The sequence below is a fragment of the Bombina bombina genome, unplaced genomic scaffold, assembly GCF_027579735.1.
Source record: "Bombina bombina isolate aBomBom1 unplaced genomic scaffold, aBomBom1.pri scaffold_816, whole genome shotgun sequence".
Classification (NCBI taxonomy): domain Eukaryota; kingdom Metazoa; phylum Chordata; class Amphibia; order Anura; family Bombinatoridae; genus Bombina; species Bombina bombina.
In genome coordinates, this window is record NW_026512172.1 from 54,425 (window position 1) to 70,260 (window position 15,836).

General features: G+C 44.1%; 1 protein-coding gene across 1 annotated transcript in view; it reads left to right on the forward strand.

Annotated features, from left to right (window-relative positions):
- The window catches only part of LOC128644160 (USP6 N-terminal-like protein), a 95,717-nt gene that overhangs the window by 49,017 nt on the left and 30,864 nt on the right, over positions 1-15,836 (forward strand). The window contains exon 2 of the mRNA XM_053696866.1: positions 4,402-4,450. Coding sequence (XP_053552841.1) covers positions 4,402-4,450 — 49 coding nt within the window. The remainder of the gene's footprint in view (positions 1-4,401; positions 4,451-15,836) is intronic.

The window sequence follows — 15,836 nt, forward strand, 5'->3', positions numbered from 1 at the left end:
TGGTCATCCGATCCGGGCAGAAGTCTTCATCCGATGGGGCAGAAGAGGACATCTAGAATGGCAGAAGTTTTCATCCTATCCAGGCAGAAGAGAACATCTGGACCGGCAGAAGGCTTCATCCAAGCGGCATCTTCTATCTTCTTCCATCCGACGAGGAGCGACTCCATCTTGAAGACATCCAGTGCGGAGCATCCTTCCAGCACGACGGACTAACGACGAATGACGGTTCCTTTAAATGACGTCATCCAAGATGGCATCCCTCGAATTTCCGATTGGCTTATAGGATTCTATCAGCCAATCGGAATTAAGGTAGGAAAAATATGATTGTTTGATTTAATCAGCCAATCGGATTGAAGTTCAATCCGATTGACTGATTGGATCAGCCAATAGAATTGACCTCGCATTCTATTGGCTGATCCAATCAGCCAATCGGATTGAACTTCAATCTGATTGGCTGATTAAATCAACCAATCAAATTTTTCCTACCTTAATTCTGATTGGCTGATAGAATCCTATCAGCCAATCGGAATTCGAGGGACGCCATCTTGTATGACGTCATTTAAAGGAACCGTCATTCGTCGAGTAGTCGTTGTGCTGGAAGGATGCTCCGCGTCGTATGTCTTCAAGATGGAGCCGCTCCTCGTCGGATGGAAGAAGATAGAAGATGCCGTTTGGATGAAGCCTTCTGCTGGTCCGGATGTCCTCTTCTGCCCGGATAGGATGAAGACTTCTGCTGGTCTGGATGTCCTCTTCTGCCCCATCGGATGAAGACTTCTGCGCGGATCGGATGACCACTTGTGCCCGGCTGGGTGAAGACGGCTCAAGGTAGGGTGATCTTCAATGGGGTAGTGTAAGTTTTGTTTAAGGGGGGATTGGGTGGGTTTTAGAGTAGGGGTGTGTGGGTGGTGGGTTGTAATGTTGGGGGGGTATTGTAATTTTTTTTTCCAGGTAAAAGAGCTGATTACTTTGGGGCAATGCCCCGCAAAAGGCCCTTTTAAGGGCTATTTGTAATTTAGTATAGGGAAGGGCATTTTATTATTTTGGCTAATTGTAGTTAACTAATTTAATTTATTTAAAGATAGTGTAGTGTTAGGTGTATTTGTAACTTAGGATAGGATTTATTTTACAGGTAATTTTGTAATCATTTTAACTAGGTAGCTATTAAATAGTTATTAACTATTTAATAGCTATTGTACCTAGTTTAAAATAAATACAAAGTTGCCTGTAAAATAAAAATAAATCCTAAAATAGCTACAATGTAATTATTATTTATATTGTAGCTATCTTAGGGTTTATTTTATAGGTAAGTATTTAGTTTTAAATAGGAATAATTTAGTTAATGATATTAATTTTATTTAGATTTATTTAAATAATAATTAAGTTAGGGGGGTTTTAGGGTTAGACTTAGGTTTAGGGGTTAATAACTTTATTATAGTGGCGGCGACGTTGGCGGCGGCAGATTAGGGGTTAATAGATTTAATAGGCTATGTGGGCTATGGCGGTTTAGGGGTTAATAATAGAATAGGTTTATTGCGGTGTGGGCTATGGTGGTTTAGGGGTTAATACACCTTATAAGTTATTGCGGTGGGGGATTGCGGTTGACAGGTAGATAGACATTGCACATGCGTTAGATGTTAGGTTTTTTTTTTTTTGCAGGCATTTTAGGGAGTTACGGTGCTCCCATACTCAGCGCAAGGCCTGCTACGGCTGCATTTTATGGCGAGGTGAAAATGGAGTAAGATTTCTCCATTTTAGCCACGTAAGGCCATGCGCAGGATATTGGATACCGATTTACGACGCGGTCCCATGTTAGCTTATGGGAGTAAAAATTGCGAGCGACGGGTGAAATATATATAGGATACCAAAAACGCGCACAAAACGGCGTCGCCGGCTTTTTCGGGCAACACTGCATATTGGATCGGGCCCCTTGTATCTAAGCCTCTGCAGTCTGCCTCCTTATCGCAGTTTTACCTCTGTGATTACCTTGTATCTAAGCCTCTGCAGACTGCCCCCCTTATTTCAGTTCTTTTGACAAACTTGCATTTTAGCCAATTAGTGCTGACTCCTAGGCAACTACACGTGCATGAGCTCAATGTTATCTATATGAAACACATGAACTAATGCCCTCTAGTCAAAATGCATTCAGATTAGAGGCAATTTTCAAGGTCTAAGAAATTAGCATATGAACCTCCTAGCTTTAGCTTTCAACTAAGAATACCAAGAGAACAAAGCAAAATTGGTGATAAAGGTAAATTGGAAAGTTGTTTAAATCATGAACGTTTTTTTTGGACATGACTGTCCCTTTAAGTCAGTATTCCTCTGGTACATTGAAGACAGTATTGCTGTTAGATGTAACATCTGTAAAGTGTGTTTCTAAGCTGCAAGCTTTAACAGTGGAGGAACCTTTTCTAGTGTTTCACCAGGAGAAGGTGTCAGATTTCCTACCTAAGGTGGTCTCAGATTTTCATTCTGGTAAAGATATTGTCTTCATTAATGATCAAAGTCAAAACTAGTAGATGGAAACCCTCTGTTACTCTGGATTTGATGCACTGTGTTGATAGAACAAAAGGATTCAGGAAGTCCAATCACTTGGACGTTGTAAGGATCATCAACCTGCTAAGACTACCGTTTCCTCATGGATTGTACAGTGTATTTCTAAAGGCTTACAAAATAAAGAAGCTTTCAATACCGACTGGTTCTCAGGGATATTCTTCAATCTTCTTCAGCTCGATTTGGGAAAAACAATTAAGCTCTGGACTTTTATAAATAATATCTGTATTTTTGCAGGGTCCCACCCTTATTTGATCTGTTTTTTCCTATGATGGACGTTACTGGGAATGGAGGTGGGAAAGGTAGCTCTAGTATAGGTAAAGAGGGCAGGGTGTGTTTATGTCCATGCCCCCTTCAAAGAGTGGGGTCTCACCTGGTAAGTATGTTCTAGGTTATAGGCCAAGATATAGAAATGTCTGTAGATGATTTCATTTCTAATATTTTATTTGTATGACGTTGTAGTATTTCTGTTGTCCGTCTCTCTGGGTCACCCTACAAATAGGAGTGTGTATTTGAAGTGATGAAATTAAACCTAACAGATCATTTAATAGAAGAGAGTAATCTGGTCTTTTCTTGCAATCATTGTTTACAGCAAACAAATGCCGCCAATGTTTATTCTTTTTAACAAATGTGCCGAAACATTCTCCGTTACCAACCTGGGGGTACTGTGAGAGGCTGTGTTTGCCAAATTTATCACCATTTTTTATTGTTATTGTAGATAAAATATTGTTTACGAGGAACGTTATTACCTTGATACCCAGTGAATAGCACAAACCTCTCTTTCCTCCCAGAGACTGCTTCACAGATGTACTTAATTCTTTCTTTGTAAACGCACTCTCCGCCGCTGCAGATCCAACAAGAGGCTGTATGACAAAAAAGAGCAGTGACTGGAATAGTCCATCCAGACTTGGCTATGGGGGTGCAGGGCTGTAAAAACGGCCAGGAGGACCGTAAGAAATGCAACTAAAAGGCAAACATCCTGACTAGTTTTGTGCTCCTATGATTAAGTGCTCCTGTGAGCACGAGACTAGTCAGGATGTTTGCCTGCCACGTACCTAATTTTAAACTGCTTCAATACATTTTTCGTTTTATCAGCCCTTCTCCCTGGTGCCTTATTAGTGCGGCTGTTATTTTCTTTTTGTTGCAATTCTTTCTTTGTACCATATATGACCTGAAGATGCTCCCCTGAAAAGATAAACCGCCCCCCCTTAAAGACCGTTCACTGTTTATGGCAGGTGGAGGGAGCCAGTGTCATTGGTTAAAGGGACAGTCTACACTAGAATTGTTATTGTTTTAAAAGAAATATAATCCCTTTATTACCCATTCCCCAGTTTTGCATAAACAACACAGTTATATTAATGTACTTTTTACTTCTGTGACTAACTTGTATCTAAGCCTCTTCTGACAGCCCCCTGATCACATGACTGTGACTATTTATTATCTATTGATGATTACAATGTTATCTATATAGCCCACATGAACTAGCAGTCTCTTATTGTGAAAAGCAAATACAAAAGCATGTGATTAAGAGGCTGTCTATAGATCATTTGAAACAGGCAGAAATTTAGAGGTTTAAATGTTATAAAATATATTAATCTAACAATGTTGGTTGTGCAAAGCTGGGGAATGGGTAGTAAAGGCTTTATCTATCTTTATAAACAATAAAATTTTATTGTACACTGTCCCTTTAAGTTTATCATCTGCCCAATACTAATTTTTATGGTTTTAAATGTTGACATATATTGCACTTTTAATGATAATTTTCTCCTTTGTACATAGAGAATGTTTATGCCTCAGTTATCCAAAAATGTGCTGTAGTCAGTATTGTATTTCTTATTTGTTTTATCACAGACAGAGGGCGCTGTTTGATGTCTTATCGGCTTATTCTGTCTACAACACGGTAAGCCCCTCCGTATTTCCAGACTGCTTTTGTATTTCTGTGTAATTATGTTTGTGAAATATGAGTAGCGGAGCAGTTGCACTATCAGTTACTGAAGAAACGGACACGAAACTCAAACTCTTTCATGATTCAGATAGAGCAGTGGTTTTAAACAACTTTCTAATCTACTTCTGTTATCAATTTCTCTTTGTCCACTTGGTATCTTTAGTTGAAAAGCAGGGATATAAGCTTAGGAGCCAGCCCATTTCTTGAGCACTATTTTGCAGCAGTCTTGCAAGAGCACTAGAGGGTAGCACTATATTGCAGCAGTCTTGCAAGAGCACTAGAGGGTAGCACTATTTTGCAGCAGTCTTGCAAGAGCACTAGAGGGCAGCACTATTTTGCAGCAGTCTTGCAAGAGCACTAGAGGGCAGCACTATTTTGCAGCAGTCTTGCAAGAGCACTAGAGGGCAGCACTATATTGCAGCAGTCTTGCAAGAGCACTAGAGGGCAGCACTATATTGCAGCAGTCTTGCAAGAGCACTAGAGGGTAGCACTATATTGCAGCAGTCTTGCAAGAGCACTAGAGGGCAGCACTATATTGCAGCAGTCTTGCAAGAGCACTAGAGGGCAGCACTATATTGCAGCAGTCTTGCAAGAGCACTAGAGGGTAGCACTATATTGCAGCAGTCTTGCAAGAGCACTAGAGGGCAGCACTATATTGCAGCAGTTTTGCAAGAGCACTAGAGGGCAGCACTATATTGCAGCAGTCTTGCAAGAGCACTAGAGGGCAGCACTATATTGCAGCAGTTTTGCAAGAGCACTAGAGGGCAGCACTATTTTGCAGCAGTCTTGCAAGAGCACTAGAGGGCAGCACTATATTGCAGCAGTCTTGCAAGAGCACTAGAGGGCAGCACTATATTGCAGCAGTTTTGCAAGAGCACTAGAGGGCAGCACTATATTGCAGCAGTCTTGCAAGAGCACTAGAGGGTAGCACTATATTGCAGCAGTTTTGCAAGAGCACTAGAGGGCAGCACTATATTGCAGCAGTCTTGCAAGAGCACTAGAGGGTAGCACTATATTGCAGCAGTCTTGCAAGAGCACTAGAGGGCAGCACTATATTGCAGCAGTCTTGCAAGAGCACTAGAGGGTAGCACTATATTGCAGCAGTCTTGCAAGAGCACTAGAGGGCAGCACTATATTGCAGCAGTCTTGCAAGAGCACTAGAGGGTAGCACTATATTGCAGCAGTCTTGCAAGAGCACTAGAGGGCAGCACTATATTGCAGCAGTCTTGCAAGAGCACTAGAGGGCAGCACTATATTGCAGCAGTCTTGCAAGAGCACTAGAGGGCAGCACTATATTGCAGCAGTCTTGCAAGAGCACTAGAGGGTAGCACTATATTGCAGCAGTCTTGCAAGAGCACTACAGGGCAGCACTATATTGCAGCAGTCTTGCAAGAGCACTAGAGGGCAGCACTATATTGCAGCAGTCTTGCAAGAGCACTAGAGGGCAGCACTATATTGCAGCAGTCTTGCAAGAGCACTAGAGGGCAGCACTATATTGCAGCAGTCTTGCAAGAGCACTAGAGGGCAGCACTATATTGCAGCAGTCTTGCAAGAGCACTAGAGGGCAGCACTATATTGCAGCAGTCTTGCAAGAGCACTAGAGGGCAGCACTATATTGCAGCAGTTTTGCAAGAGCACTAGAGGGCAGCACTATATTGCAGCAGTTTTGCAAGAGCACTAGAGGGCAGCACTATATTGCAGCAGTCTTGCAAGAGCACTAGAGGGCAGCACTATTTTGCAGCAGTCTTGCAAGAGCACTAGAGGGCAGCACTATATTGCAGCAGTCTTGCAAGAGCACTAGAGGGCAGCACTATATTGCAGCAGTCTTGCAAGAGCACTAGAGGGCAGCACTATATTGCAGCAGTCTTGCAAGTGCACTAGAGGGCAGCACTATATTGCAGCAGTCTTGCAAGAGCACTAGAGGGTAGCACTATATTGCAGCAGTCTTGCAAGAGCACTAGAGGGTAGCACTATTTTGCAGCAGTCTTGCAAGAGCACTAGAGGGCAGCACTATTTTGCAGCAGTCTTGCAAGAGCACTAGAGGGCAGCACTATATTGCAGCAGTCTTGCAAGAGCACTAGAGGGCAGCACTATATTGCAGCAGTCTTGCAAGAGCACTAGAGGGCAGCACTATATTGCAGCAGTCTTGCAAGAGCACTAGAGGGTAGCACTATATTGCAGCAGTCTTGCAAGAGCACTAGAGGGCAGCACTATATTGCAGCAGTCTTGCAAGAGCACTAGAGGGTAGCACTATATTGCAGCAGTCTTGCAAGAGCACTAGAGGGCAGCACTATATTGCAGCAGTCTTGCAAGAGCACTAGAGGGCAGCACTATATTGCAGCAGTCTTGCAAGAGCACTAGAGGGCAGCACTATATTGCAGCAGTCTTGCAAGAGCACTAGAGGGCAGCACTATATTGCAGCAGTCTTGCAAGAGCACTAGAGGGTAGCACTATATTGCAGCAGTCTTGCAAGAGCACTAGAGGGCAGCACTATATTGCAGCAGTCTTGCAAGAGCACTAGAGGGTAGCACTATATTGCAGCAGTCTTGCAAGAGCACTAGAGGGTAGCACTATATTGCAGCAGTTTTGCAAGAGCACTAGAGGGCAGCACTATATTGCAGCAGTCTTGCAAGAGCACTAGAGGGTAGCACTATATTGCAGCAGTCTTGCAAGAGCACTAGAGGGCAGCACTATATTGCAGCAGTCTTGCAAGAGCACTAGAGGGTAGCACTATATTGCAGCAGTCTTGCAAGAGCACTAGAGGGCAGCACTATATTGCAGCAGTCTTGCAAGAGCACTAGAGGGTAGCACTATATTGCAGCAGTCTTGCAAGAGCACTAGAGGGCAGCACTATATTGCAGCAGTCTTGCAAGAGCACTAGAGGGCAGCACTATATTGCAGCAGTCTTGCAAGAGCACTAGAGGGCAGTACTATATTGCAGCAGTCTTGCAAGAGCACTAGAGGGTAGCACTATATTGCAGCAGTCTTGCAAGAGCACTAGAGGGCAGCACTATATTGCAGCAGTCTTGCAAGAGCACTAGAGGGTAGCACTATATTGCAGCAGTCTTGCAAGAGCACTAGAGGGTAGCACTATATTGCAGCAGTCTTGCAAGAGCACTAGAGGGCAGCACTATATTGCAGCAGTCTTGCAAGAGCACTAGAGGGTAGCACTATATTGCAGCAGTTTTGCAAGAGCACTACAGGGCAGCACTATATTGCAGCAGTCTTGCAAGAGCACTAGAGTGCAGCACTATATTGCAGCAGTCTTGCAAGAGCACTAGAGGGCAGCACTATATTGCAGCAGTCTTGCAAGAGCACTAGAGGGCAGCACTATATTGCAGCAGTTTTGCAAGAGCACTAGAGGGCAGCACTATATTGCAGCAGTTTTGCAAGAGCACTAGAGGGCAGCACTATATTGCAGCAGTTTTGCAAGAGCACTAGAGGGCAGCACTATATTGCAGCAGTCTTGCAAGAGCACTAGAGGGCAGCACTATTTCCTGAGATCTAGTGCTGCAGACGCCTACCTAGCTGTCTCTTCAACACAAAATATCATAGGAGCAAAGCAAATGTGATAAAAGAAGTCAATGGCAAATTGGTCTGTTCTGTTTGAATCACAAAAGAAGGTTTTTGGGTTTGATATCCCATTTAATATAACACAAATATGCTAAGCAGATAAATTTTGTTAGCTGTGTGGCTTAATTATAAAGTTTTTAAGACTGTGCTCTTATATTACTGTCCAGTATGGGCAAAGCTAAAGTTAATTCTTATGTGTTTGTGTTGTCAATGCTCTACCGATCGTCCTATATCACCGGCAGATTAACCACACAGCTTTAGTGTGTGATGTGTTTGTGTTGTCAATGCTCTACCGATCGTCCTATATCACCGGCAGATTAACCACACAGCTTTAGTATGTGATGTGTATGTGTTGTCAATGCTCTACCGTCCGTCCTATATCACCGGCAGATTAACCACACAGCTTTAGTGTGTGATGTGTTTGTGTTGTCAATGCTCTACAGTCCGTCCTATATCACCGGCAGATTAACCACACAGCTTTAGTGTGTGATGTGTATGTGTTGTCAATGCTCTACCGATCGTCCTATATCACCGGCAGATTAACCACACAGCTTTAGTATGTGATGTGTATGTGTTGTCAATGCTCTACCGTCCGTCCTATATCACCGGCAGATTAACCACACAGCTTTAGTGTGTGATGTGTTTGTGTTGTCAATGCTCTACAGTCCGTCCTATATCACCGGCAGATTAACCACACAGCTTTAGTATGTGATGTGTTTGTGTTGTCAATGCTCTACCGTCCGTACTATATCACCGGCAGATTAACCACACAGCTTTAGTATGTGATGTGTTTGTGTTGTCAATGCTCTACCGTCCGTACTATATAACCAGCAGATTAACCACACAGCTTTAGTATGTGATGTGTTTGTGTTGTCAATGCTCTACCGTCCGGCCTATATCACTGGCAGATTAACCACACAGATTTAGTATTTGATGTGTTTGTGTTGTCAATGCTCTACCGTCTGGCATATATCACCGGTAGATTAACCACACAGCTTTAGTGTGTGATGTGTATGTGTTGTCAATGCTCTACCGTCCTATATCACCGGCAGATTAACCACACAGCTTTAGTATGTGATGTGTATGTGTTGTCAATGCTCTACTGTCCGTACTATATCACCGGCAGATTAACCACACAGCTTTAGTATGTGATGTGTTTGTGTTGTCAATGCTCTACCGTCCGTACTATATCACCGGCAGATTAACCACACAGCTTTAGTATGTGATGTGTTTGTGTTGTCAATGCTCTATCGTCCGTACTATATCACCGGCAGATTAACCACACAGCTTTAGTATGTGATGTGTTTGTGTTGTCAATGCTCTACCGTCCGGCCTATATCACCGGCAGATTAACCACACAGCTTTAGTGTGTGATGTGTATGTGTTGTCAATGCTCTACAGTCCGTACTATATCACCGGCAGATTAACCACGCAGCTTTAGTATTTGATGTGTATGTGTTGTCAATGCTCTACCGTCCGTCCTATATCACCGGCAGATTAACCACACAGCTTTAGTATGTGATGTGTATGTGTTGTCAATGCTCTACCGTCCGTACTATATCACCGGCAGATTAACCACACAGCTTTAGTGTGTGATGTGTTTGTGTTGTCAATGCTCTACCGTCCGGCCTATATCACCGGCAGATTAACCACACAGCTTTAATGTGTGATGTGTTTGTGTTGTCAATGCTCTACCGTCCGTCCTATATCACCGGCTGATTAACCACACAGCTTTAGTATGTGATGTGTTTGTGTTGTCAATGCTCTACCGTCCGTCCTATATCACCGGCAGATTAACCACACAGCTTTAGTGTGTGATGTGTTTGTGTTGTCAATGCTCTACCGTCCATCCTATATCACCGGCAGATTAACCACACAGGTTTAGTATGTGATGTGTTTGTGTTGTCAATGCTCTACCGTCCGTCCTATATCACCGGCAGATTAACCACGCAGCTTTAGTGTGTGATGTGTATGTGTTGTCAATGCTCTACCGTCCGATCGTCCTATATCACCGGCAGATTAACCACACAGCTTTAGTATTTGATGTGTATGTGTTGTCAATGCTCTACCGTCCGATCGTCCTATATCACCGGCAGATTAACCACACAGCTTTAGTATGTGATGTGTATGTGTTGTCAATGCTCTAAAGTCCGGCCTATATCACCGGCAGATTAACCACACAGCTTTAGTATGTGATGTGTATGTGTTGTCAATGCTCTACCGTCCGTCCTATATCACCGGCAGATTAACCACATAGCTTTAGTATGTGATGTGTATGTGTTGTCAATGCTCTACCGTCCGTCCTATATCACCGGCAGATTAACCACACAGCTTTAGTATGTGATGTGTATGTGTTGTCAATGCTCTACCGTCCGGCCTATATCACCGGCAGATTAACCACACAGCTTTAGTGTGTGATGTGTATGTGTTGTCAATGCTCTACCTTCCGGCCTATATCACCGGCAGATTAACCACACAGCTTTAGTGTGTGATGTGTTTGTGTTGTCAATGCTCTACCATCCGTTCGTCCTATATCACTGGCAGATTAAACACACAGCTTTAGTATGTGATGTGTATGTGTTGTCAATGCTCTACCGTCCGGCCTATATCACCGGCAGATTAACCATACAGCTTTAGAGTGTGATGTGTATGTGTTGTCAATGCTCTACCGTCCGGCCTATATCACCGGCAGATTAACCACACAGCTTTAGTGTGTGATGTGTATTTGTTGTCAATGCTCTACCGTCCGGCCTATATCACCGGCAGATTAACCACACAGCTTTAGTGTGTGATGTGTTTGTGTTGTCAATGCTCTACCGTCCGTCCTATATCACCGGCAGATTAACCATACAGCTTTAGTATGTGATGTGTTTGTGTTGTCAGTAATCTACCGTCCGGCCTATATCACCGGCAGATTAACCACACAGCTTTAGTATGTGATGTGTATGTGTTGTCAATGCTCTACCGTCCGGCCTATATCACCGGCAGATTAACCACACAGCTTTAGTGTGTGATGTGTATTTGTTGTCAATGCTCTACCGTCCGGCCTATATCACCGGCAGATTAACCACACAGCTTTAGTGTGTGATGTGTTTGTGTTGTCAATGCTCTACCGTCCGTCCTATATCACCGGCAGATTAACCACGCAGCTTTAGTGTGTGATGTGTATGTGTTGTCAATGCTCTACCGTCCGATCGTCCTATATCACCGGCAGATTAACCACACAGCTTTAGTATTTGATGTGTATGTGTTGTCAATGCTCTACCGTCCGATCGTCCTATATCACCGGCAGATTAACCACACAGCTTTAGTATGTGATGTGTATGTGTTGTCAATGCTCTAAAGTCCGGCCTATATCACCGGTAGATTAACCACACAGCTTTAGTATGTGATGTGTATGTGTTGTCAATGCTCTACCGTCCGTCCTATATCACCGGCAGATTAACCACACAGCTTTAGTATGTGATGTGTATGTGTTGTCAATGCTCTACCGTCCGGCCTATATCACCGGCAGATTAACCACACAGCTTTAGTGTGTGATGTGTATGTGTTGTCAATGCTCTACAGTCCGTCCTATATCACTGGCAGATTAAACACACAGCTTTAGTATGTGATGTGTATGTGTTGTCAATGCTCTACCGTCCGGCCTATATCACCGGCAGATTAACCACACAGCTTTAGTATGTGATGTGTATGTGTTGTCAATGCTCTACCGTCCGGCCTATATCACCGGCAGATTAACCATACAGCTTTAGAGTGTGTTGTGTTTGTGTTGTCAGTGCTCTACTGTCCGTCCTATATCACCAGCAGATTAACCACACAGCTTTAGTATGTGATGTGTATGTGTTGTCAATGCTCTACCGTCCGGCCTATATCACCGGCAGATTAACCACACAGCTTTAGTATGTGATGTGTATGTGTTGTCAATGCTCTACCGTCCGGCCTATATCACTGGCAGATTAAACACACAGCTTTAGTATGTGATGTGTATGTGTTGTCAATGCTCTACCGTCCGGCCTATATCACCGGCAGATTAACCATACAGCTTTAGAGTGTGTTGTGTTTGTGTTGTCAGTGCTCTACTGTCCGTCCTATATCACCAGCAGATTAACCACACAGCTTTAGTATGTGATGTGTATGTGTTGTCAATGCTCTACCGTCCGGCCTATATCACCGGCAGATTAACCACACAGCTTTAGTGTGTGATGTGTATGTGTTGTCAATGCTCTACCTTCCGGCCTATATCACCGGCAGATTAACCACACAGCTTTAGTGTGTGATGTGTATGTGTTGTCAATGCTCTACCTTCCGGCCTATATCACCGGCAGATTAACCACACAGCTTTAGTGTGTGATGTGTTTGTGTTGTCAATGCTCTACCATCCGTTCGTCCTATATCACTGGCAGATTAAACACACAGCTTTAGTATGTGATGTGTATGTGTTGTCAATGCTCTACCGTCCGGCCTATATCACCGGCAGATTAACCATACAGCTTTAGAGTGTGTTGTGTTTGTGTTGTCAGTGCTCTACCGTCCGTCCTATATCACCGGCAGATTAACCACACAGCTTTAGTATGTGATGTGTATGTGTTGTCAATGCTCTACCGTCCGGCCTATATCACCGGCAGATTAACCACACAGCTTTAGTATGTGATGTGTATGTGTTGTCAATGCTCTACCGTCCGGCCTATATAACCGGCAGATTAACCACACAGCTTTAGTGTGTGATGTGTATTTTTTGTCAATGCTCTACCGTCCGGCCTATATCACCGGCAGATTAACCACACAGCTTTAGTGTGTGATGTGTTTGTGTTGTCAATGCTCTACCGTCCGATCGTCCTATATCACCGGCAGATTAACCACACAGCTTTAGTGTGTGATGGGTTTGTGTTGTTAATGCTCTACCATCCGTACTATATCACCGGCAGATTAACCACACAGCTTTAGTGTGTGATGGGTTTGTGTTGTTAATGCTCTACAGTCCGTCCTATATCACCGGCAGATTAACCACACAGCTTTAGTATGTGATGGGTTTGTGTTGTTAATGCTCTACAGTCCGTCCTATATCACCGGCAGATTAACCACACAGCTTTAGTGTGTGATGTGTTTGTGTTGTCAATGCTCTACCGTCCGTCCTATATCACCGGCAGATTAACCACACAGCTTTAGTATGTGATCTGTATGTGTTTTCAATGCTCTACCGTCCGTCCTATATCACCGGCAGATTAACCACACAGCTTTAGTGTGTGATCTGTATGTGTTGTCAATGCTCTACCGTCCGTTTGTCCTATATCACCGGCAGATTAACCACACAGCTTTAGTGTGTGATGTGTATGTGTTGTCAATGCTCTACAGTCCGTACTATATCACCGGCAGATTAACCACACAGCTTTAGTGTGTGATGTGTTTGTGTTGTCAATGCTCTACCGTCTGTCCTATATCACCGGCAGATTAACCACACAGCTTTAGTATGTGATGTGTATGTGTTTCAATGCTCTACCGTCCGGACTATATCACCGGCAGATTAACCACACAGCTTTAGTGTGTGATGTGTATGTGTTGTCTATGCTCTACAGTCCGTCCTATATCACCGGCACATTAACCAAACAGCTTTAGTATGTGATGTGTATGTGTTGTCAATGCTCTACCGTCTGTACTGTATCACCGGCAGATTAACCACACAGCTTTAGTATGTGATGTGTTTGTGTTGTCAATGCTGTATCATCCGTACTGTATCACCGGCAGATTAACCACACAGCTTTAGTGTGTGATGTGTATGTGTTGTCAATGCTGTATCATCCGTCCTATATCACCGGCAGATTAACCACACAGCTTTAGAATGTGATGTGTATGTGTTGTCAATGCTCTACAGTCTGTCCTATAACACCGCAGATTAACCACACAGCTTTTGTGTGTGATGTGTTTGTGTTGTCAATGCTCTACCGTCCGTCCTATATCACCAGCAGATTAACCACATAGCTTAATGTAACGGTACCAACAGGATACCAAGGGTTAACACCAGGGAACAATGTCCTGCATAGGGAATCAGCAACTCACAACCCAGCCAGTTTTCAGGTTTAAAACAGAATGTCTTTATTAAGGCTCATATGCCCAGTATTTATGCAGGTCAGACCCCCCAGAAGGGGGGTTGAAAGAATGTTGTACATTACTTTACTTAATAAATCATCAAAAAGAAGAAACTGTGTTCAGAATCAGATAATCCCCTGGTGCTTAAAAACTTATATCAAAGCACCCAGTCGTGGGGAAGTTCTCGGTCCCAATTAACTGTGTATTAGTAAAGAACCAAAAAAAAAGTCAATATGAAAAGTCACTGGGGTAGGAACAGAGTCCGTTGTGCCTTATGGACAAAGTATAAAATGAAATGAAAGTAAAGTTCCACAGTTTCCAGGTATCTCAAAAGCCTAATAGTCACGGGTGGCAGTGTTAAATCACAGTATTGCGTCTCCGATCAATTCTTACCCTCCAATCCGATGGTGGGGTGCCTGGGGACACTCCTGTACTTCTCCTCGAGTGGGCGATGAACCCTTTCGGGGGGGTGCAGTCTGTGTTTCCCTTCACGGCGTGTCAGTAGATCCGACGCAAGGACGTTTCCTCAGTACCTAACCCGTGACGTGACGTTGCAAGGCTGGACCAAGTGGTGTTTCCTGGGGGGGGGGAAGTAATCCGTAAAGGCAAGTAATAACGGCTCTGTAACCCGGAGGTGGCTTGTGCTGGTGTATTGTGCTTAAAGCGGTAAACCCAACCGCTTGGGAACATAAAGTCAAAAAAGAGAAATAGCACCAATGAGTCGTAGCTACGACTCATTGGTGCCATTACTTTACTTAGGCAGATAACAACTTAAACACCAGACACGTTTGGCTCTTCTTATCACTTAGGCGTTTTCTCTCTGAAGGTGATCAAACAATGGAATTCTCCTCACTAACTAAATTATGGCTGGAGCCAGCAACTTGTATTTAGAAAATTAGCTTCTTAAAGCTAAAGACAGTTAACTCATTCAGTCCTGACAGAAGGGTCTGTCACATCTACATAGCACACAATACATTCTATAGACAACCTTTCTTACATTATAGTCCTGAAGTGGCTAGGTTTGCCACAATGCTCCCCCAGAACCAAGCCGGCATACACAGTCTGATCCCAACGGATCGGCTTGGGGATGTCCGGGGAAGTACTCACAGATCACTTTTCAAGTTCAGTTTGTCTGGACAACCCGTCGGCGTTACCGTTTTGTTTCCCTGGGCGGTAATGGATTGTAAAGTCGAAGGGCTGCAGCGCCAAACTCCAGCGCAGCAGCCTGGCATTGTCCCCGGCCACACGGTTCAGCCACACCAACGGGTTGTGATCTGTGAGTAAGGAAAAAGGTTGTCCATACAGGTACGGCTGCAACTTTTTGAGGGCCCACACCACGGTTAAAATGTACCTCTTCCCGGAGGGACTGGGCTTTGGGTAGTCACAGGGTTAACATCAGCGGGACCCATGGGAGCATAGGCAGAAACAAGGGGGGCCAAGTCATTTCCAAGGAGAACATCAGCAGGTAAGTCCTTCTTGACCCCCACATTCACAGGTCTAGCGCCCACTCCCCAATCCAAATGTACCCTGGCAACAGGTAGGCGGAACACAGTGCCCCCTGCTACCCTCACAGCCATAGTGTCTCCAGTGTGCTGTTTCTCAGGCACCAAGTTCTCTTGAAGCAAGGTCATGGTAGCACCAGTATCCCGTAGACAACTGACCTCCTTCCCATTCACTTTAA